General features: G+C 37.9%; 1 protein-coding gene across 6 annotated transcripts in view; it reads left to right on the top strand.

Annotated features, from left to right (window-relative positions):
* Positions 1–24,487, top strand: part of REV1 (DNA-directed DNA polymerase) — a 97,299-nt gene that overhangs the window by 65,460 nt on the left and 7,352 nt on the right. For 5 of the 6 annotated variants that reach the window (XM_090006827.1, XM_090006826.1, XM_090006822.1 and 2 more), the window contains 3 exons: positions 8,700–8,788; positions 8,960–9,120; positions 9,230–9,335. In XM_090006827.1, coding sequence (XP_089862953.1) covers positions 8,700–8,741 — 42 coding nt within the window. In that variant the 3' untranslated portion in view covers positions 8,742–8,788; positions 8,960–9,120; positions 9,230–9,335. Of the gene's footprint in view, positions 1–8,699; positions 8,789–8,959; positions 9,336–24,487 lie in introns of all 6 variants that reach the window. The other variant, XM_090006823.1, reaches the window with a different exon arrangement.

Here is a 24,487-nt window from a genome sequence, read left to right as displayed (position 1 = left end):
GCGGCACGAAGATGTTCAATGATTTGCAGCGTAGATACCGGTGGAGTGGAATGAAGCGGGACATAGCCGAGTACGTTTAAAAGTGCTTGACTTGCCAACAGGTTAAGATCGAGCACCAACGACCAGGTGGAGTGATGCAGCGGATGGAGATTCCACAATGGAAGTGGGAAGACATCATGATGGACTTCATCGTCGGTTTGCCGATGACGCGGAGGAAACACGATGCGATTTGGGTGATCATGGATCGACTCACTAAATCAGCGCATTTCCTCCCTATACGGCTCAGTCAGTCACTGGACAACTTGGCAGACCTCTATGTCAGGGAGATTGTGAGATTGCACGGTGTTCCTGTGTCAATCGTCTCTGATCGTGACCCGAGGTTCACCTCCAGGTTTTGGGGGCAGCTGCAGTTGGCCTTGGGCACAAAACTGAAATTCAGCGCCGCCTTCCACCCTCATACCGACGGGCAATCTGAACGCACGATTCAGACTTTGGAGGACATGCTGCGAGCGTGTATGATAGACTGGAAGGGAGAATGAGACTCTCATACCGGGTTGGCGGAATTCGCGTACAATAATAGTTATCATGCGAGTATCGGTATGGCTCCGTACGAAGCCTTGTCGGTCACCTGTTTACTGGGATGAGGTTGGTGAACGGATGCTAGAATCACCTATAGTGCTACAACACTATACTCAGCAAGTGCAGATGATCAGGGAATGTCTGCGTACCGCGCAAAGTCGGCAGAAGTGTTACGCCGATCCTCGACGTAGAGAGCTCGCGTTCTCAACAGGAGATATGGTTTTTCTTAAGGTATCTCCTACAAAGAGCGTTTTCCGTTTCAAGAAGAAGGGAAAGCCGAGTCCTCGGTTGGTCGGACCTTTTGAGATCCTGGGTCGGATCGATGAGGCGGCTTACCGTGTTGCGCTGCCTCCTCAGTACGCTCAGATCCACGACGTCTTCCACGTATCTATGCTGAGAAGATACGTTCACGACCCATCACACATCATTCATTATGATGATGTGGATGTCCAAAAAGACTTGACGTTCGAGGAAAGACCAGTGACAATCGTTGATCGTCGAGACCAGGTGCTCAGATTGAAGACGATTTCTCTTCTAAAAGTATGTTGGCAACACCATGGGATAAATGAGTGTACATGGGAGCCTGAGTCTGATATCAGGAAAAAATACCCAGACTTGTATTTTGACCAATATATGCAATAGAAATTTCGCGGACGAAATTATTTTTTTAGGATGGTAGGATGTAAAACGCTGAAAAAAAATTGTTTTGATTCGGGCCGGATCCGGACCCGACCCGAACCACCGCCTCTCGCTGTCATTAAAGACAGCGAGGCGGGCGGTAGGGGGGTTACGAAACCCCCCTCACCGCTTCTCGCCCTCTCGTCTCTTCTCGACTCTCTCTCTCGCTCGTCCACTGTCGCCGACGCAGGTGACCCGCGGCAATCGGCGACACGCATACTCCGACGGGCTTCTCTCCGGCAGCCTCCCCAGGTACGTTCTTCTTCTTCTTCTCCTCTTTCCGTCTCTCTCTCTCTCATTCCTTCCCCCTCGTTTCTCCGTTACGCAGGGAGAGGAGGGCTGAGCCACCTCCCTGCGACCCCCTTTTTTTTGCGAGGGAGGGGGCTGAGCCTCCTCCCTTCTTTCGTTACGGTAGGGGAGGGGCTGAGCCCCCTCCTTGCTTTCGTTACGGTAGGGGAGGGGCCGAGCCCCTCCTCCCTGTTCTCTGCTACGACAAGGGAGGGGCCGAGCCCCTCCTCCCTGCCCCTTTTTGCCTGCCAGCAGGGGCCATCGGCCCTTGCCTTATTTATTTCAGCAGGGGCTGAAGGCCCCTGTCGCTTTTGGGCTGTTCTGTTGCCCCTTTTTGTTTGCCAGCAGGGGCCATCGACCCCCTGCCCTTTATGCACGAGCTTATACCCTTGGCCGACAGGCCCGAGAAATCTTTGGAAGCTACATCGTGATGGGGACGGATCATTACAATTGTTGGTCTCCAGCGATGAATTCCTAGTAAACGTGAGTCATCTGCTCGCATTGACTACATCTCTCTTTTGGCAGCAAGGGTCATTTGACCCTGCCTTATCCCTTTTTCGAGTCAATTGGGACGGTTGGCCCCAGCCCTATGTATCGGAGAAGTCGAGTCTTTGCCTTGCTTTTTCTTTTGTCTGGATTTACATGTTAATATCGCATATTTGCAGTTACGACGGATCCCACTCGCGCTCCGCGACCCGAGTCGTCAAGCGTGTACGTTCGCAGACGCTAGCAAGCTCGTAACTCTCCAAGGTAGGGGAAGATTGCATGGAAGACTTGGATAATTGATATAAGTTCAATTAAACTAAAAGCGACCATTAAATGAATATATATATATATATATATATATATATATATATATATATATATATATATATATACAAATATATATATTTATACGAGTATGCACTTCACTCAAGGATAGGGTTTCGCAAATACGGTTTCGCAATCCTTGCCCTTTATCTTCTATCAGTTTTTACTTGCCGTCACGCATCACGTCGAGGTTTAGCGTTGCACTTCTGCTTACCGTCTTTACCTTACGTCGCACTCTGCGCCTAGGCTCTTGCTTTTGAATATGTGTTGGTATTGCCTTGCTATTGCAGATGACGTGCGAGTTCTTGCTCTTTACGTATGCCTTAAGGGCATCCTCGTGGAGGATGCAAGGGGCATTTACCACTTTCTCTCTTGCGATGAGAGTTGAGTTGGGAGCTAGTGTTACATCCTCGTCTAAGGAGAGGGATACCTTGCAAGGATCCTGACTCTTCGAATATGCAGTCCTGCAGACGAGTTGGGGTTCGAGCGAGCTACTTAGCAGGGGTCCTGTTGAGAATCCTGTATCCCGTCTATCGAGGCTGGTATCGAGTCATGCGAGGCATGTAGATACCCCGATAGCGGATGAGGTTCTAGAAATTTGCATGCATAATGTTGGCAAAGGTACTGCTGTTTCAAAGGATAAAGTAAAGTTGATAAACTTTACATCTTTGTGAGACACTCCTGTTGAAGCTTCTATTGAGGAGCTATACCCCCCTTCATCCTAGAGTACTTTTAGTCGTGCACGACACGTCTAGTACTTCGATGATCGGATGAGACGGTCGTGCGACCTCGAATAGTGCTAAATGCACAATGCTGTAATCACTTAAATTGTGACTGATTCGCGTTCACAAGCAAGATGCTTGAGTGGTTTAAAGACCACAACATAGAATGGGTGGTTAGTTAAGCAACCCCTAACACATCCATTTGCTTCTTGTTGTCTATCAAGGGAGATGATAGAGCAGTACAAAACTCCAATGGACATGTTGTTAACAACCACCTCACGGGCAATGATCCGGCCTCCCCAGTCGTTGGAGTTAGGGGAATGAGGCTACATTAGTTAGCTCAATACTTCTGCAGAAGTTGGATGCATCCGTGACTCGGTTTTTCAGCCTTTGGGGAATCCTCTCTCGGCTAAAGCCGTCTCTTTAAGAGCAGACTCAACTAGCTATTCGGGTTATTCAAAATACATAGAATAACAGACGCCCGAACTAGTCTCAGTTGTTTCTACGTTTTACCTCCGCGTACCCGCAGGCCAGTAATATCGAAACATAAAGTCTGTTAACACTGGTTGTTGAGTAGTGAGATTCGCTTGCTTGCACTACTGACTTGCTTGCGCTACTGATTTGCTTGCACTACTGATTCGCTTGCACTACTGATTTGCTTGCATTACTGACTTGCTTGCACTACTGATTCGCTTGCACTACTGACTTGCTTGCACTACTGATTCGCTTGCACTACTGATTCACTTGCACTACTGACTTGCTTGCACTACTGATTCGCTTGCACTACTTACTCGCTTCTACTACTTTCGCGCTTGCACTATTTTACCTCGTGCATTGCTTACCTGTTTGACTGCATATTTGCTTTAAACTGCGTAACCTACTGAGTTAAATGTACATAATTCGGTTTCCTGTAGTCTTTCTTGTGTTCCTTCTAGTTTTTCGCGAAACTAACCCATTCTATGGGTACAAGTGATGATTAGGTACACCACAAGCGATGGCGCGATGACAAGATGACTCCAAGACGTTCTTCTTCCTGCTCTTAGCTCGCGTCGTGTTGTTTGGGGTTTTGTAACGGATTTTCCTTGGGATATCCATTTTTTTTACTATTTGGAGAACTTCTTAAATGAAAGTGGCTTTTCCAAGTGTTTGCAAGTAGCATGGGTTGTGCGTTGTGTTCTTTTAGCTAACACGCCCAAAGTTGTCAGCTTGCCTTTCTGAAATTAACAAAAGTATAGTCTTTCGCTGATTTCGTAAACCATCTCTGAGATGAAGAGATTCTTGTTAGTCTCTTGTCTGTTTTTCTGAAAGGTTTGCAAGTTTGAAATTTTGGGGCGTTACATTATTAATTATAGTTATATATACATATATCTCGAAATATATATATATATATATATATATATATATATATATATATGAAATTATACATATAACTTAACACCCCCCTCAAACTTACAGTAATATAACCATAAGTTTGCAAATACAAAAGAACCCATGTTTTTAAAAGTCTTCATAGTCTCCATCATATTTCTTCATTAGTTCCTTCCATTGAAGGATGCATAGTGTAATGACCCCAACTGACCCTCCTAAAAATAATGATTTTTTTTAAAACATTTGCGAAAACTCACCCATGGATCAGGGGCCTTACAAATTTAATATACCAAACCACAACCATAACGTGCATTGAATCAATAGAAGAATAAACCAAACTTTATTTATTTAAATCAAATTGTCAAAAATAGTCTGAACATAAAAATCTTCTGTATTCATATGAACCATCCTGATAGAACTAGCTAGTCAGGACATCACTGAGCATCCATGCCTGTAAAACAATTTTAAGAAACCGGGTAAGAATCAAAGTCCTTTATACGAATTCCTTTAAAAATCCAAACAATAAAGAAAATAACATAACTAGATTCATGCATAAATTTCAGAGTAATATCACAAACAACAATTTACCACAATCAACTTACCATCTATGTCACAGGGATTCGCTTAGACAGGTGCCACACCCGCGTCGACGTGTTATGTACATCCCGATTATGATGAGTTACGAGTTTTTGGATGCACATGTTTTGTACATATTGACAAATCCATGAGAACTAAATTTCAGAACAAAGCCTCTATATGCCAATTTGTAGGTTATGTAGATGAACACAAGGGTTACAGGTGCTATGATTCTGTCAATAAGAAGATTAGAATTTCCAGAAATGTTGTTTTTGATGAAAATAGTTTTCTGGGAAAAGAAGCAGACGTCAATCGTGAACATATTGGTGCTGTTGTTAATTGGTATGATCCATGGCTTAGTGCTGAACTTATTTCACATGCTGCCGAGCATACTATTTTGACCCCTGAAAGCATACATGGTGAGACAGTTTCAGATGATGCATCACAAACAGAATGTCTGAGATACAAAGGTAGTGTGTATACCAGGAGACCCAGAGAGCAAACAAATGTACCTGCTGAAGAACACGTTACATTGTCTAATAACAAAGAAGCACCAAGAAGATCAGGCAGGATAAGGCATCCTATTGAAAAGTGGGTTAGTTATGACAACTTTTCTATGGACTTTCAGGTTTTTCTATCAAAGATTGAAAAACACGATGAACCAATTGGTTTTCATCAAGCTATCCAATCCAACAAATGGATTGAAGCGATGAATGAGGAGATCAAGACACTTCATGAGTGTCAAACATGGGAGATAGTTGGCCGTCCTCCAGATAAAAATGTTGTTGGTTCCAAATGGGTTTATAAAATTAAATATAAACTGGATGGTAGCATTGAACGGTACAAGGCGCGTCTTGTAGCCAAGGGTTTCACTCAAGAATATGGTCAGGATTATGATGAGCCATTCAGCCCAATGGTGAAAATGAGAACTATTCTCATTATACTTGGCCTGGCAATTGAATATGGCTGGATCCTTAGTCAGCTTGATGTTAAGAATGCATTCCTTTATGGGGACTTAAAGGAAGAGGTCTACATGGAGCAACCTCAAGGTTATGCAGAGGGAGACCCAAAAGAATATGTATGCAAATTAACCGGAGCTTTGTATGGTTTGAAGCAAGCTTCTAGGTCTTGGTTTGAAAGCTTCTCCTTAGAAATTCAGAAACATGGTTTCTTTCGTTCCCAACTTGACCATTCTCTGTTTATATACATGAATGGTACCACTATGGTTTTCTTACTCATATATGTTGATGATATTGTGATCACTGGTAATGCTCCAGACCACATTCAACGAATTAAAGTTTTATTGAGTATGCGGTTCAAAATGAAAGACCTTGGGGAACCAAGATATTTTCTTGGTGTAGAGGTGGACAGACAAGATGAAAAAATGTCATTAACTCAACATAAATACACTCTTGATCTTCTGGCTAAAGCAGAAATGACAAATTGTAAACCTCTACCCACACCCAGTGTTGTCAACCAAAAGCTTAGTATTTGTGATGGTGAGTTATATCCTGATGCAGTCAAGTATCGCAGTTTAGTGAGTATGCTACAATACCTTACTTTTACTAGACCATACATTGTATATTCTGTTAATCAAGTATCTCAGTTCATGCATGAACCAAAGACTGGTGACATGGATGCTGTCAAACGCATCCTTCGCTATCTAAAATGAAAGGTGGGTGATGAACTCACATATATTCAATCTTCATGAAAGTCACAAAAACATGACATGCAGACTGGGCAGGGGATCCAGATGAGAGGAGGTCTGTTTCAGGATACTGTGTTTTTATTGGGAAAAATCTTGTCTCATGGAGTAGCAGAAAACAGAAGGCTGTGGCAAGATCTAGCACAAAGGCAGAGTATAGATCTATGGCAGTTGCCACAACAGAAGTGACCTGGATTAGGCATCTACTTACAGAGATGGGAGATGATATCTCAAATTCGACACTTATGTGTGATAATAGAAGTGCTATACAAATTGCATTCAATCCTATTCATCACAGTCGGACTAAGCATATTGAGATTGATCAACATTTCATCAGACAAAAGATAGCAGACAAAAAGATTGGACCAATTTATGTGCCTTCAGAAGACCAAGTTGCCAATATGTTTACAAAAGGTCTTACAAGTCACCGTTTCTGGTATCTGAAGAACAAGTTGCACATGGTTCACTCCCATGCACAACTTGAGGGAGGGTATTAGAATATAGAATATGGACCGGATATGGATCCGATAAGGGATCCATATCCATTCACGAGTTTTGTTTTGTATTCTAATGTAACATATGTTACTAATACAGGGCACTTTTGTCCTTGTAAAAAAATTATTGTAACCCTATTAAGACTAATGAAGCATTACTGCAGCCATCAAGTTAACAGTGGCTGCCGATTTCTGAAAGCTCTCTCCTTTCCCCTTACTCTTTCTCATACTTTCAGTAGAACACGTCAGTTCATAAGCAAATTTATCAATGCCTCGACATATGCATGAAATTATCAATAATCATAGAAGCATTAAAATTTTTTCAATATATATATATATATATACTTTGAATGAACACGTACACAAATTTACTAATGGATATATATGAGAGCATAGAAAATATATATTTTTGTAGAAAAGTAAAAAATAAAGGATTTATCATAAAGAGCTCAACAATATGCTACTTATGAGTTAATATCAAAATACAAACTCTACTTCCAAATTAATTTTTAAAGAAAACACATTTTACATGATTAAGAAATAACCATAATATTTCAAATAAATTTTTTAAAAATATATAAATACCTTTTTAAAGATAGAAAACTAAAAAATAGTCACATATATAAGGATTTTAGAATACATGCCGAAGCCCACATCATGTAGCTCTATTTAACTTGAAAGATTATAAGAAAAAGCGAAAGATGTAGACAACACAACCTCTTGGGTACTTCAATCACGGCGATCACATGATCACACTTCAAAGGTCTAAGAATACCCTCGTTCTGATACCATGTAATGAAATAAGGAGTCTTCACAGACCTTACTCAAGAGGCACAAATCACACCCACAAATCGTCCAAAGCACAAAAATCACTAGGATCTTACGAAGAACACAATCACAAAGTTTATATGCACAAGTCCACTGTGGGACAATCTAAAAATCACTAAGGCTTACAAAAGCACAAGAGTGCACGCAATATCAAAAGAGAGACAACACTTAAAAATAATGAATTTATTCATCAAGGAGCTTTAAAGAAGCTTACAAATACAAGGGGCCTTAAGCCCCTATTTATAGACCAGAAGTGGCCAAGTGGGAGCCTTCAAATGGTCATATTTGTGACCGTTGGGAGTACTCCTAATGACTATAAGGCATTTTACAAGAATGCCCTTACATAATGAGATAAAATACAAAAAATTAAAAGAAGAAGAATAAAGAAAAACCTATTTTCTAACATGTACAAAATAACCAAAATGCCCCTGGCGGGCAACCTAAATTACATTATTAATTATAGTTATATATATATATATATATATGAAATTATACATATAACTTAACAAGATCTACATGGTGTTGCATGCTTATAATCAGTTTCCAGACTAACTGCTTGGTGTGCCATTCACTTTTCTGAGTTGTGCTATGCAGTAGACCTGTATATAGTTTGCTTCTGGCTTTTGTTGATATAAGTTTTAACTTTTGCAGGTTTCAGTTAATGAAATATATGGTGGAAATCTGTTACTTTGATATGTAAAGAGGTGAAGCCTAAAGAACAATTCTTTGTGTCCAAAATGGTATGGTATACTTGTTGTGGTTGCTGCTTTATGTAATATGAAATAACTGGAGCCAATAATTTTAAGGATCATATTAGCTATAGACTAGAGGCATATATGTCAAATCACAGTTCTATTAATATTGAATCATTATGCCTAAATCTTTTCTTTTGTATTGCTTTACCTTGGTAGGTCACTGGTCACTTCAAAAGTTTGTGAAGCAAGTGCACATATCCTTGAAAGAATAAGGATGCCACAAATATTTGGAGCATGACCTGCATAGATTACAAACAATGATTTAGCTGAGGACTTGGGCTCTGGTTTGGTTGTGTCAAGCCCCAAATTGTTCAAAGGTTTGAAGAACCTAATGAGTTAAAATTCCGGATTGACTTGCCTGACTTTGATGGGGACTGTTCTTATGAAGCTGAGTTGGTGAGGTTTATGTACTTGTCTTCATGACAGGGCTGATTTTCTCCAGCAGCATTGGGTCAAGTTCTTCAATTCCTTGTTTGTCTGCTGAACTATTGAGGGCTGCTTACTGTTCCCGTGTTGATATTCATGTACAAAGGTATGCTTTTCACGGTCTGATTAGTATTTGATTGTTAGCCTATAACTCCTAAGTTTCTAGAAAAACTCATTCACCATGAACTTTGTATTAGAAAAAAAAAATTCTCACTATTATTGCAAGGTTAGTTTTATATTTTGCTCTTATTGATCTTTGCAGCAGAAATACAATAAAGAATAAAACAGGAACCAACAAAAACACCTTGCTAAGATCACCATTGGCAATTTTAAACTGGGACTAATCTCTTCATTTTTGGTCGCATATATGTGGGTGCTCCAATGCACTCTTCTTTTCCTTTTGAATTATAAAAATATTTAAAAACATGAGAAAAATACGAACCCCTCCAACATCCAATGTGGGTTATCATGAAAAGACAATGAATATTTCTGGAAATATTTCAGGAACTTTTGAATTATCATGTACTCAAAAGAGGCAAGATGAAGATTGATTTTAGGGGTCTGATTAGTATTTGATTGTTAACCTATAACTCCCAAGTTACTAGACAAACTCATTCACCATGAACTTTGTATTAGAAAAAGAAGCCACAAAAATTTTTCTCACTATTATTGCAAGGTTAGTTTTATATTTTGCTCTTATTGATCTTTGCAGCAGAAATACAATAAAGAATAAAATAGGAACCAACAAAAACACCTTGCTAAGATTACTATTGGCAACTTTAAAGTGGGACTAAGCTCTTCATTTTTGGTCGCATGTATGTGGGTGCTCCAATGCACTCTTCTTTTCCTTTTTAATTATAAAAATATTTAAAAACATGAGAAAAATAAGAAGCCCCCCCAACATCCAATGTGGGTTATCTTGAAAAGACAATGAATATTTCTGGAAATATTTCAAGAACTTTTGAATTATCAAGTACTCAAAAGAGGCAAGATGAAGATTGATTTTAGGGGTTGATGATGAGACAAAGAAAAGTTCCATTTTGATAGACATTTTGGGCAAGACAAGAGCTAAAGTAGGGGAATTTTGGGAATTTAGAAAATATTAAGATCACTATAGAAAGTACTTAAAATCATGATATTTTGGTAAAACTATTGACTGCCAGCTTTCCGATATGAGGGGTTCCTAAAATCCAAGTTGGACCTGCCATATTTTTGTGGAGAAACCAATGATAGTCATTTCTGAATTTATGATACTGTTGAACTCTTTTGACCAAGTCAAACTCTAAATTTGGATTTTTAAATGCAAAATGAACATGTTTAGACTTTTTAGGTTGTGCATTTACTAGACCTTGACCATATGATCCAAGTTTGACCAAATTCAGTTAGTCTTGGTTTAACTTTTGTTGAAATTGACATGTTTTCTCGTTTGAAGTATGGTAAGGTGTACAAGGGTTTGTTTCAAAGGTCTTGAGAGTTGTATATTGTAAAGAAACAAGTTTCTCTGAAGATGTTCACTAAATCACCAAAAGTAGACACAAGAGTTTCACCAAAATACCAAAATGAACACACAAAGAACCACAAATGGGTTCACTCACAAATACCCACTAAAGGGGACAAGAACAAGAAGTAAAAAATAATACTTTTATTGACCTCAACCCATGAAAGAAGATTACATTTGAGAGGGGCTTTCACCCCTATTTATACACAAAGAATGGTCTCTAAGAGCGACATTGGGAGATGTCCCAACAACTTCAATAGAGTCATTGGGCTCTCTCTCCAACGTCTCTAGCTAAAAAGAAACTAAAAAGAAAAAGAGGTAAAAAGAAGACTAACCTAGTTACTATTTACTAGTTAGGTACTAATGTTATATATATATATATATACACACACACATACGTTGTATATACATTTACATTTTTAATACTCCCCCTCAAACTTACGGTTGAATAACCGAAAGTTTGTCCAAGAGAAAGTGAAATCTAGGAGCATCAATAAGTTTGGTAAATAAGTCCGCCAATTGATATTCTGAAATAATGTAGGGAATATCAGTAGTGCCATGTAGGTGTCCCTCTCGTCTATAGTGACAGTCCATCTCAATGTGTTTGGTTCATTCGTGGAAGGTCCGATTGTTGTCAATGTAGATGAAACTTTTGTTGTCACAGTACAGTCGTGATGCTCCTGTACTCTGAACGCCATGTAAGCTAACAATCTCCTTAGCTAGACCACATCCATAGTGGTTGTAGCCATGACTCGATATTCTGTTTCGGTTGAAGAGAGATAAACTTTCTATTGCTTCTAACACCTCAATGAAATCAATGAGTCACCTAAAAATACACAAATGAGCATCAATTATTTGGATCACCTCCCCAGTCAATATAAGTATAAGCAATTAAATTTAAAGATGAAGAAGCATACAAGAAAAGTCCTCAAAAGATATAAGTTTTGACATATCTAATAATACACAAAACTGCTCCCATATGGACACTGGTGAGAGCATGCTGAAACTGGCTCGCTGTGTGAACTGCATGCTCAATGTCAGGTCTCGTAATTGAGAGATATGACAATGCCCCAATAAGTTGTATGTATTGTGTTGGATTTTCAAGTGGTTCTCCATTATCAATTTTTATTTTAATATTGACAACTTCAGGAGTGTCATGCTTATCATCTGAGATACTAGACCTGACAACAATATCTATAGCAAATTTAGATTGAGTCAGCAGATAACCAATAGGAGAATAAACAACTTCTATACCAAGAAAATATTTACCCCCCCCCCCCCCCCCAAAAAAAAAAAAAAAATTAGTCATTTCAAAATGTGTTTTGAGAAGCCCTTTAATATGTCCAACTCCCTATTTATCACTTTCTGTTATACTCATATCATCCACATAGAGGAGAAGGATAATAATACCTGCATCAGAAATCTTAACAAACAAAGTTGTGTCAGTTAGATAAGATTGAAATCCAACATAAAGCATAATTTGATTAAACCTGTCATACCAAGCCTTTGATGCTTGTTTAAGGCCATATAAGGCTTTATCTAAACAAAAAGTTTTTTCTTTAAGAATAATTATACCGGGCAATGTTTTTATATATATTTATTCAACCAATTTTTCATTAAGAAATGCATTCTTAACATCCATTTGATATATAAGCCATTTCTTCGCAGAGGCGAGAGCTACTATGATCCTAACAATGGTCATTCTGGCAACTGGTGCAAAGGTTTCCTCATAATCTATTGCATACTCTTGAGAGTATCCCTTGGCAACTAATATGGCTTTGTACCTTTACAGAGTTCCATCACCCTTAATTTTAATCTTATATACTCATAGACACTCTATAGGTTTCTTTCCTGAGAGAATATCTTGGACAATCCAAGTATTTGCTTTTTCTAAAGTATCTAATTCTACTTTCATTGCTTCTAACCATTCAGAATGTTCCTTTGCTTCAAGCATAGTTTAAGGGTTCTATATAGGAATATATCAACGCAATGTAGGCTTGATACTTAGGTGAAAAAGACTTATACAACAACAACTACGCCTTCATCCCAAAACAATTGGGGTCGACGATATAAACCGAAAAACAAAATCATTCTGGGTCTTCCACATGAATCCTTCTCCTCCAATCATTTCTATCCAATGCCATGTCCTCGGTGAGGTTCAAAGCGTTCATATCCTTTCCTATCATCTCCATCCAAGTCTTCTTAGGCCTACCCCAACCCCTTTTAACTAATATATTTTCCCATTTCTCCATCCTTCTAACTGGCGCATCATTAGGCCTTCGCTGAATATGTCCAAACCACCGTAAACGATTCTCTCTCATCTTATTTTCAATGGATGCAACACCTACCTTCTTACGTATCTCCTTCTTTCAAATCTTATCTTTTATTGTATTTCCACACATCCATCTAAGCATACGCATCTCAGCTACACTAATTTTTTTGAATATGATGTCTCTTGGCAACCCAACATTCCGTACCATATAGTAAAGCAGGCCTAATTGTCGTCCTATAAAACTTTTCCTTCAACCGCAATGGCATTCTACGATCGCACAACACTCCAGTTGCACTTTTCCATTTCATCCACCCAACCTTTATCCTATGATTTACATCTCCATCAATTTCTCTATACTTTTGAATGATATTTCAAATATTTGAAACAGTCATCCACCGATATTTCTTGCTCACCAAGCTTCACTACACTCCCATCACTACTTCGTTGCTTACTAAATCGACATTCCATGTATTCTGTCTTACTCTTACTCAACTTAAAACCTCTTGCTTCCAATGTCTGTCTCCATAATTCTAACTTAGCATTAACCCCAGCTCTAGACTCATCAATCAAAACAATATCATCAGCAAACAACATACACCACGGCACATTTTCTTGAATTGATCTCGTAAGGTCATCCATCACTATAGCAAAAAGGAAAGGGCATAAAGCAGATCCTTGATGTAATCCAACCGTTATAGGAAAATTGGTTGTCACCCCTCCACAAGTGCAGACATTGGTTACTACTCCTTCATACATATCTTTAATTATACTAATGTACTTGAGAGAAACACCTTTCTTCATCATTGTCTACCAGAGAACGTCCCTAGGTACTCTATCATAAGCCTTCTCCAAATCAATAAAAACCATATGCAAATCTTTGTTCCTCTCTCTATTTCTCTCAATAAGTTGTCTAATAAGATGTATAGCTAACATAGTTGATCTTCCAGGCATAAAACCAAATTGATTCTCCGATATCATGACAATCTTCCTCAACCTAGACTCAATCACCCTCTCCCAAAGTTTCATAGTATGACTCATGAGTTTTATACCACGATAGTTTGTGCAATCTTGTATATCACCCTTATTCTTATATAGAGGCACCAAAGTACTCTTTCTCCACTCATTAGGCATCTTATTTGTCCGCCAAATCTTGTTAAAAAGATTTGTCAACCATTCTAAACCTTTCTCTCCCAAGCATTTCCATGCCTCGATAGGTATACCATCTGGGCCAACTGCCCTTCTTGATTTCATTTTCTTCAAAGCCTCTGTAATTTCTTTCTTTTGAATCTTGCGCATGAAGTCACGATTCATCTCATGAAAAGGAATTGAAAAGTCTCCAAGATCTTGAGCATGACTTTCATTAAATAGCTTATCAAAATAATCTTTCCATCTCTCCTTAATCTCCTCATCTTTGACTAAAACCCTTTGCGTTTCATCTTTGATATATCTAACCATACCCAGATCCCTCGATTTCCTATCTCTCATCTTTGCAAGCCTATAAATATCCTTCTCGCCTTCTTTGGTATCCAACTTGTTATAAACCTCCTTATATACCTTATCCCTCGCGTTCCGAACTACTTTTTTAGCTTCCTTCTTTGCTATCATATACTTCTCCAAATTCTCCTTATCACGACTCTTAGATTTTTATAACACTCTCTTTTAACCTTAATAGCTAATTTGACATCCTCGTTCCACCACGATGTATCCTTACCTAGCGGTGCACTGCCTTTAAACTCACCCAATACCTCCTTAGCCACCTTTCTCATGCCACCCGCTATCTTATTCCACATTGATTCTGAATCCACCTCGAGACACCAATCAGCTTCCTTAACTACCTGCTCTACAAACATTTTTTGTTTAGCTCCTTTCAGTGCCCATCACTTAATTCTAGGATCTATCTTATGTCTATCCCTTTTGCGGCATTGTCTAATTCTAAGATCTAAAATTAAGACTCTATGTTGTGTAGCTACACTTTCTCCCGGTATAACCTTACAATCGATGCAACAACCCCTATCTCTCTTTCTAAGTAGGAAAAAATCTATCTGATACGTATTAACCCCACTTTTAAATGGTATTAAGTGAGACTCCCTCTTCCTAAACCAAGTGTTTGCTAAGATCATATCATAGGACAAACAAAAATCTAAAATCCTTTCTCCACTTTCGTTTCTTTCTCCTATACCATAGCCTTCATGGATACTCTCAAATCCATCCCTACTAATGCCTACATGCCCATTAAGGTCACCGCCGATGAAAAGCCTTTCTCCATAAGATATCCCTTGTACTACTCCATCTAAATCTTCCAAAAATTGACGCTTAATGGAATCATCTAAACCTACTTGAGGTGCATAAACACTAATAATATTAATAATATTCGTACCTAATACTAATTTAATAAGTAAAATCCTATCACCCTTCCTACGGACCTCAACTACATTATCTATAAACTCACGACTCATAACAATCCCTACTCCATTCCTATTCCTATTTATACCTGTATACCAAATCTTATATCCCCAAGGTTCTATCATTTTTGCTTTCTCACCTACCCATTTGGTCTCTTGTAGACATAAAATATCAATCTTTCTCCTACACATAACATCTACTAACTCTACCAACTTACCAGTTAAAGATCTTATGTTCCAAGTGGCTAACCTAATTTTATGGTCTTGGACTAACTTCTTTACCCCCACCCGTCCAACAAAGTGAGGGAACCCTTGCCTATTTGACACCACACCCGGGCGCCGGTGTGACGCGTCGCTTCCGGGTGACGACCTAGCAACCCTTGCCCATTTATCACTGCCTTCGGGCCTAGAGTACAGCGCGTCGCTCAGTAGGGAACACCCCAAAGAAATTCTCATATTGGTTCATATTCATAGGGTATGACTAAGTTTTTATGCTGGCTGTCACAGGCCTATCGCAACCCTCCTCCTTTATCCGGGCTTGGGACCGGCAGTGTATAACTAAACAGTTATACACAGGCGGAGAACCAACACCCAAAATATTTAAATAAATTCTATGATGCTTACACATTCCTCAGTGTTTTCTTCTTAGATTTTAATTAAAACAAAGGAAACTTGAGCACCTGATGTGATGCATTAAAGGACCAAATGCTAGTCCCACCCACACTACATTATTCATTTTCTTGTAGTTGCCACAACAATCACGACTATCATAAACAAGAAACTGCTGATAACAATATTCTTGTCATTATTCATCAAGTGATCAAAATCTGAGGTTAAATCACAAAAGGATACAATGCATAAATCGAAATGATGTTTCCACAAAAGCAAGAAGACATCACTCAAGAACCAACCAAAGCAAATAATTCACCTCAAAACCACCATCATTTTTTCCAATTAGAAGTTGCCAAATGGTGGGGACTCTAGAAGAGTCCATAATGGTTAAGAGAAAAAAATGGTAGGAGAATAAAGGGAATAAAAGAAAAAAAAGGAAAGAGTTTGAAAAAGTCAAACTAGAATTTTTAGAAATTTGGAAGGAGAGTTGGAGATAGACTCTCAAATGGGAAGCTCTATCTCCCGCCATATTAGAAAAACCCTAGAAGGGGGGGGGGGTCACCCTCTAGGGGTTCCCCTTATATAAACCTAAGAAAAAAGAAGTAAAGAGAAAGGAGGAGTTCTCCGATCGTTCAAGACTTTTTCAATCATTTTCAAGCTTCGAAAAAGGTATGGGTTCCTCTCTTCTTTCGAATGGGGAAAAGGGCATAGATTGAATTTTATGCAATGTTTTAGTTGAAGTAAATAAAAAAAGGGAAATCTGGTTATATATATATATAGATTCACTCTTTTCTATCAAGATGTTTATTCTGTTAAATTGTAATTCATAACATTGTATTCTCTATGTATATATTATACATATATATATATATAAAGGAAGATACATATACATATATATTTCATATATATGTACATGTATCTACCTACTTATATATATAAAATATATATTTCTTTCTTATACTAGCCATAGGGGTATTTTAGTTATTTCTCCATTTTGTACATATTCATATTATTGAATATGATTGTAATTCTTTTGTTTTTATTTTTTATTTATTTTTCTTTTAAATTGAATGCCGTGTACCTTGGGGGGGGGGCACATTCTAGTCGTTGGGCCCCTCCTACGGTCACATTTGTGACCGTTGGAGGGGCTCCAACGACTAGAAGTGGTGCCCCTCCAAGGCCACTTCTTCTCTATATAAAGGGGCTTCCCCCATATATTTGTTTAAGGCTTTGAGTAATGTGACCGTAGGAGGGGCTCCAACGACTAGACGTGGTGCCCCTCCAAGGTCACTTCTTCTCTATATAAAGGGGCTTCCCCCATATATTTGTTTAGGGCCTTGAGTCAAAGCCATTCACTTCAATAAAGTTTTTCCATATTATTTTTATGCCTTTGTGCATTTGTGAACCATTGTGGGTGGTGCCTTTTTGCATAAGTGTTCTAAGAGTTCTTATTTTGCTTTCTTTCTTACTTTATCATGATCTTAGTATTTTGATCATAGTGTCTCTTTTGAAGACACTTTCACATGGTATCATAGCAAGGCTACTATTGAAGGAGATCGCTTGCCACCTCATTCCATCGTGTGCCTCGAAAGTCATGTACATATTTTTTCTCTTGGATTTTGGCGTGAAGACTCCTTGCAATATATATTGTGAGACTCATATCACATCAAGAAGGCTTTAAGTATCCGGGTGTGGTAAGATCTTATTCACTCTACATTCTTTTCTTCTTTTATGGGAGAAAAAGACTCTCACTTCTCTCTTGGGTTTAAACTCAATGGCTCAAATTATCATCTTTGGGCCGGGAATATGGAAGCCCATATCAAGGGTAAGCGGCTTTGGGGACATGTCCATGGCTCAATACCGGAACCAGAACTAAAGATTACTTTGATGAAAAAGGGAGAGATAAAGATTCTTGAAGGAGAAAAAAGAGTCAAAGCCCTTGAAGATTATAGTAAAAAACATGAGGAATGAGAGATGAGGAACTTTAAAATCTTATCATGGATTTTCTCATCCGTTGAGACACAGATCAATGCCAACATTATTAAATTCAAGAAAGCCTCTCAAGCGTAGCAATATCTTGAAAGGATGTACACTTCAAGGGACTTATCCCACAAATACTATCTTCAAAAAAGGGCTTTGACCATACAACAAAGCGAAATGACCATTAGAGAGTATTTTGCGGAGTTGTCATCTATTCGGGATGAACTTGCTATGCTTGAGCCCAAATTGAGTGGAGAAGCCATTGAACTTAGACATAAACAACTAGAGGAAGATCATTTTTTTCTAAATGGGTTTAGACCTGAATTCAAACAAATTCGATCATCTCTTCTATCCTCCTTTACTTCCCCTTCTCTTGAAGATGTAATTACAAAACTAAGTGGGGAAGAGAAACGTATGGGTATAAGCAAAAACCACCCAAGTGTTCTTGCAACACCTTCCAACCAAGAAGAAAGTGAAGGTGTTAATGCCATTTCAAGACCAGAGAACAATTTGAGAACCTACAAACCTCCTCACTTCAAAAATCAAAACCAAGGAGCAAGTGGACAAGGCAAAAAAAGAGACTATAGCAAAATTGTGTGCCATTTTTATAAGAAACCGGGATACATCAAACAGGTTTTCCCAAAATGGAAGAAGTTGCTAGCTATGGCCACCACATCTCAACCTCAAAAGGAAGAATGTTCATTTTTTTCAAATGAAGCTCTCTCCTTGCATCAAATTGTGGAAGCACTTCAACCTCTTCTCAAAGGGGCAATTTCAGGAGCCACAATGTCAACTTCTTGTCCTCCCGGTAAGACTTCTTAGCTCTTAGATTCCGGTGCCTCTTTTCATATGTCCCCAAGTATTTGTTCTCTTTCCGAATATTCAAAATACTCTTCTCCATCATTTGTTTCAACCACGGATGAAACTTCTCTTGAAATTAAAGGAATTGAAAATTTTGAAAAACATGATTTTTTATCTCAAAAATTAGATTCATACCAAAACTAAACATAAACTTCTTTTTTGTCTTTCAACTCTCGGACCATGGATATGATATAAAATTCTCATCTAATAAATGTTGAATACAGGATCGCCGGTCCTGAAGGTTGATTGAGAAAGACTCTAGGAAGAGAGATCTATACTATGTCGACTCCCTTTAAATTCCAAAGAACCCTTTTTGTAATGTTATCCAATATAAATATATTAATTTATGACACAAAAGACTTAGACATCCCAATATTGTAAAAATTTCTTATTTACCTTTTGTTAAACATCTATGTAAAAGTAATTTCACTTGTAACGATTGTACTCTTGAAAAAATGAAATGGTTACCTTTTTTTATCAAAGATCTATGTTTACAACAAGACCATTTGAAATTGTTCATTCGGATGTATGGGGACCGACACCCCTTTTATCAGAAGGGAGATTTGCGTATTATGTGTTTTTTGTTGACGATTACACTAGATATTGTTGGATATTTTTCTTTAAACACAAACATGAGGTTTTTACGACATTCAAAACCTATCATATGATGATAAAAAACCAATTTAATGGAGACTTGAAAATTTTTAGAATTGACTCTGGAGGAGAATACCTTTCAAATGAATTCAAAAATTATCTTGAAAGTTATGGCGTTCTCCATCAAAAGTCTTGTCCAAAAACTCTTCAACAAAATGGATTGGCCGAAACAAAACATAGACATATTATTGAAACCACTCGAACTCTTCTTATTTCACAAAACATCCCAAAAAGGTTTTGGGCCGAAGCGGCTCTAACATCTGTCTATCTCATAAATCGGCTTCCATCCAAAAATTTGAACGAAATTTCACCTTTTGAAATATTGTATACAAAAGAACCTGACTTTAGTAGGTTAAGAATTTTTGGATGCAAATGTTTTGTTTTTACCGACAGGAATGACAAGCTTTCACGAAAAGCTATCACATGTGCTTTTCATGGATACTCCGAAACTCAAAAGGGGTTTCAATGTTATGATATTAAAAATGACAAATTCCAGAAATGTGAGTTTTTTGAAAAATGTTAATAGTTTTGAAAGATGTGAACCTCATGAGAAAAATATGGATTATTCCTTTTTATTTGAGCTATTAGCTCGAAATGATGATAGTGATGATGAATTCACTCATAATGACTCTAGTGATAATGAAGATGAGGACAATAACTCCTTTAATCCATCTACCTACCCACAAAGTAATGAAGGAACATCTAGAGATCCTATAAAAATAGTTTTATGAGTGCAATGAAAAAGTATAATGAATCTAGTGAAACTATATCAACAAATGAGGAAAACCTACGAAGAACCGAGAGAAATAGGAATGTTCCTTTTAGGTTCATCTCTTATGATTCATTTACACCTAAACATAGAGCTTGTCTTAGTGCCATTCACTCATATGTAGAACCCAAAAACTTCGAAAAAGCAAAAAAGAATATTAAATGGTTAAAAGCTATGGATAATGAACTTAGAGCAGTCAGAAAAGCTAAAACTTGGGAATTTAAAGATCTCCCTAAGGGTAAGAAAACCATATGGTGTAGATGAGTGTTTAAGGTCAAAACTAAGAGCGATGAATCTCTTAAGAGATATAAAGCTCGTCTAGTAGCCAAGGGATATAGTCAGGAATACAGAATTGACTATGAAAAAATATTTGCCCCTGTTGCCCGAATGGTTACTGACAGATGCCTCATTACCATTGCCTCAATTAGCAAATGAAACATCTATCAAATGGATGTTAAAAATACCTTTTTAAATAGTGATCTAAATGAAGAAGTATATATGGATGCTCCTCCAGGAATGAAGACTCCTAAAAGGAAAAGTTCTTTGTCTTTAAAAAGCACTTTATGGACTAAAACAAGTCACAAAGGCTTGGTATGACATATTTAACTCCGTAATGTTAGAAAATGGTTTCTCGTTATACTTCACTGACACTGCTCTGTTTGTCAGAAAATCCAACGCAGAAATAATAATATTACTTCTATATGTTGATGATTTGCTAATACCTGGAAGTGATACTAAAGGAGTTAAAAGCATAAAATCCATTCTAAAAGATAAATTTGAAATGTCTGACTTGTTTTCTTACCTATTTTTTGAGAATTGAAGTTGCATATTCTCATGGATGTTATTTTTTATTTCAAACTAAACTTGCTTTTGAGATTATTGACAGGTCAGGTGTTACAGATGATAAAGTTTGTGAAACTTTTGCTATATTAGGAGCCAAAATGAAAATTGATGATGGCATTACTCTCAATGATCCCACTCCCTACAGACAGCTTGTAGGATCCTTGATGTATCTAAGCATTACTCGACCATATATTTTATATGCAGTTCATACTGCAAGCCAATTTCAATATGCACCAACATCTGTTCATATGAGTGTAATTATGAGGATCATCAGATACATAAAGGGATCATTAAATGTGGGAGTGTTTTTATCCTCATCTTCTGAATTAAAATTAATAGCTTATACTGACTCTGATTGGGGAGGTGACCAAAATAAATGTCACTCCACCATTGTCTTTTGTGTGTTTTTAGGAGACTTGCTGATCTCATGGAGACGTAAAAAGCAACAAAAGGTATCGTTATCCTTTGCCGAAGTTGAATACCGAGCCATGATGACTACTATCATGAAAATTGTATGGATTCATCAACTATTAGAAGATATGAGGATTAATGTAGAAGGGCTCACTAAGCTATGCTGTGATAACAAGAATGCGATTTATATTGCCAAAAGCCACACATTTCATGAGCGCACCAAACACATTGAGATGGACTGCCACTATGTTCGAGAAGCATATCTGAAAGGAGTCATAGATCTTCCGTATGTAACTTCAGAATATCAGTTGACAGATTTCTTCACGATCTCCGCGATTCAACTTCCTTCTTGGCAAACTTTCGGTCATCTTGCCCTAAGTTTGAGGGGAGGGGGTGTTAAATTGTAATTCCTAACATTGTATTATTTCTCTATATATTTTATATATATAAAGGAAAATACATATATATATATATATGTACATGTATCTACCTACTTATATATATGTATATAATATATTTCTTTCTTGTACTAGTCGTAGGGGTGTTTTAGTTATTTCTCTATTTTGTGCATATTCATATTATTGAATATGATTGTAATTATTTTGTTTTTATTTTTTATTTATTTTTCTTTTAAATTGAATGTTGTGTACCTTGGGGGGGGGGTTACCTTCTAGTCGTTGGGCCGCTCCAACGACTAGAAGTGGTGCCCCTCCAAGGCCACTTCTTCTCTATATAAAGGGGTTTCCCCCTTGTATTTGTTTAAGGCTTTGAGTCAAAGCCATTCACTTTAATAAAGTTTTTCCATATTATTTTTATGCCTTTGTTCGTTTGTGAACCATTGTGATTGGTGCCTTTGTGCATAAGTGTTATAAGAGTTCTTATTTTGCTTTCTTGCTTACTTCATCAAGATCTTAGTATCTTGATCATAGTGTCTCTTTTGAAGACACTTTCACATATTCATGTTAATGATTTCCTGTTTAGGGGAAACTAAACTGGATATATATATAGAGATTCGTACATTCGGATTGGTTGGTCTGGGCAGATCTGTCTACTTTTATAGGTAGACAGATATGTACAGATCTGCCACATGTACTGTGGACAGATCTGCCATGAACACAGTGCAGATCTGACCCAGATCTGTTGCATCTGTGGACAGATCTGCCATGTACACACATGCGGATCTGGACCAGATCTGTTACAAGTGTGGTTTAAAAAAAAAATGGGCCCAGCCTACTGTCGGCTGGGCAGTTAGTGGACTAAGCTGTCGGCTGGGCAGTCTCCTTGACTGTCAAAAGAAAAAAAAATATGGACAGTCCCCTTGAATGTAAAAAAAAAAGACTAAATAACAAACAAAGAAAAAAAGGGGACCAGTGAGCCCAGCTAACTGTCTGTCGGCTGGGCAGCCACCTGTTTGGCAAGAGAGACGTTGGGAGAATCTCAATGGTTCCAATAGAGCAATTGGGCTCTCTCTTGGTAAAAAAAAAGACTAACTTGGTTAGATACTAACCTAGTTACTGTTTACTAGTTAGCTACTAACTTAACATATATATATATATTATATATATATATATACTTTGTATATACATTTACATGTATATACATTTACATTTTAACAATATATATCCATAACGACTATTTTCAAGAAGATTAGTCATGCTTTGAACTCACAGGGAACTAATCAACCTAGAACTAATGCTTTTACAAATTAACTAAATTGACCTGATCAATGCTTGACGGTGCAATACCGTTTCGTGGCCATAAGGGAGGTGTATGAGTGACTCACATCAATTATGGCTGGCTTGGTTAAGGGAACCCACTGGGGTTGGTCCTTATTACCTTCGTCAGCGCCCTAGATGACATCCTTAAATTTTAGGCAAAAATGAGTAGCATGAATGATGCAATGGTAGTAAGAACAGTAGTTTCCGTTGTTCAGCTTACTAGCTTTACTCGAATTAGAGGACAGTGGCAACTGAATAAAACATTGATCTTGGAGCCCATCCAAGAGTTTGTCAATATAGAAAAAATTCCAAGTGTACTTATGATGAGGCCCTCTTTTGGCCGACTTTGCTTCGATCCTGAACGGATCGACACCAAGGGCTTGACTTTTAGCAACATTAGCTACAACTTATCTTATGGGGCACATTTTAGGCTCCACTGGGATCCAACTTGATTGATGCGCTGAAACATTGTACACTATGGTGTCAAGTTCGCCATGAGTGCGAAAATGCTGTTTTTAAGCATGACAGTTCTATCACTTTGGATGTGTTGAAATTTTGAAGATCTTAAATTCGAGGGATTGGATGTGGTATGGGGTTGATGCCAAATCCAATGCAAAATTTGAGCAATTCAAAAGCAAAATATTGGATCCTTATTTTTTGAGGATCAAAGATTTACCTTTTAGTGAAAATTCATGGGTCTCCGACCCGCCCTAAGGGGTAGAGCCACATATTTACGAATCAAGTCCTTAGTTCTTAGATCTAGTCCCTCGGATTTGAGAAGTAAAGCATGCAAAAACATCTCTTCTTGAGAAAGAACAAGTTGACCTCTTCTTCCATAAGTATCTTCATTTTTTGATGACTAGAATTTTTTTTTTGCGGTAATGTAAGAAACCACCCGTGTAAGACGATTAAGGATGCAAGACGATTAAGGATAGATTCATGGGCATGCCCTCTTAGGCACCTCAACCATTCCTTAGCCAATCACCCCTCATAGATGTAAAACCTCTAGGTTCCCCGCCTTTGCCCATAGGAAATGTCTCACCCCTGCTTCATCTTTGCGGTGAGGGACACACATCAGGTGTCAAACTTGCCACATCCTTTAGTTCTAAGTGTGTGGATGCCTCATGGGACTTATGAATAGGATTTGACAATGTATTCTGAGGCAATGATGTTAATAACTCCTTTTTTGTGTCTCGATCTTATAAAAGCGGAAATTATGATAAAGGAATTTTGTTCAT

The sequence above is a fragment of the Nuphar pumila genome, chromosome 5 (genome assembly GCF_984573655.1).
Source record: "Nuphar pumila chromosome 5, dmNupPumi1.hap1.1, whole genome shotgun sequence".
Lineage (NCBI taxonomy): Eukaryota > Viridiplantae > Streptophyta > Magnoliopsida > Nymphaeales > Nymphaeaceae > Nuphar > Nuphar pumila.
Note: the sequence above shows the minus strand (reverse complement) of the source record. Positions and strands in the feature narration are given on the sequence as shown.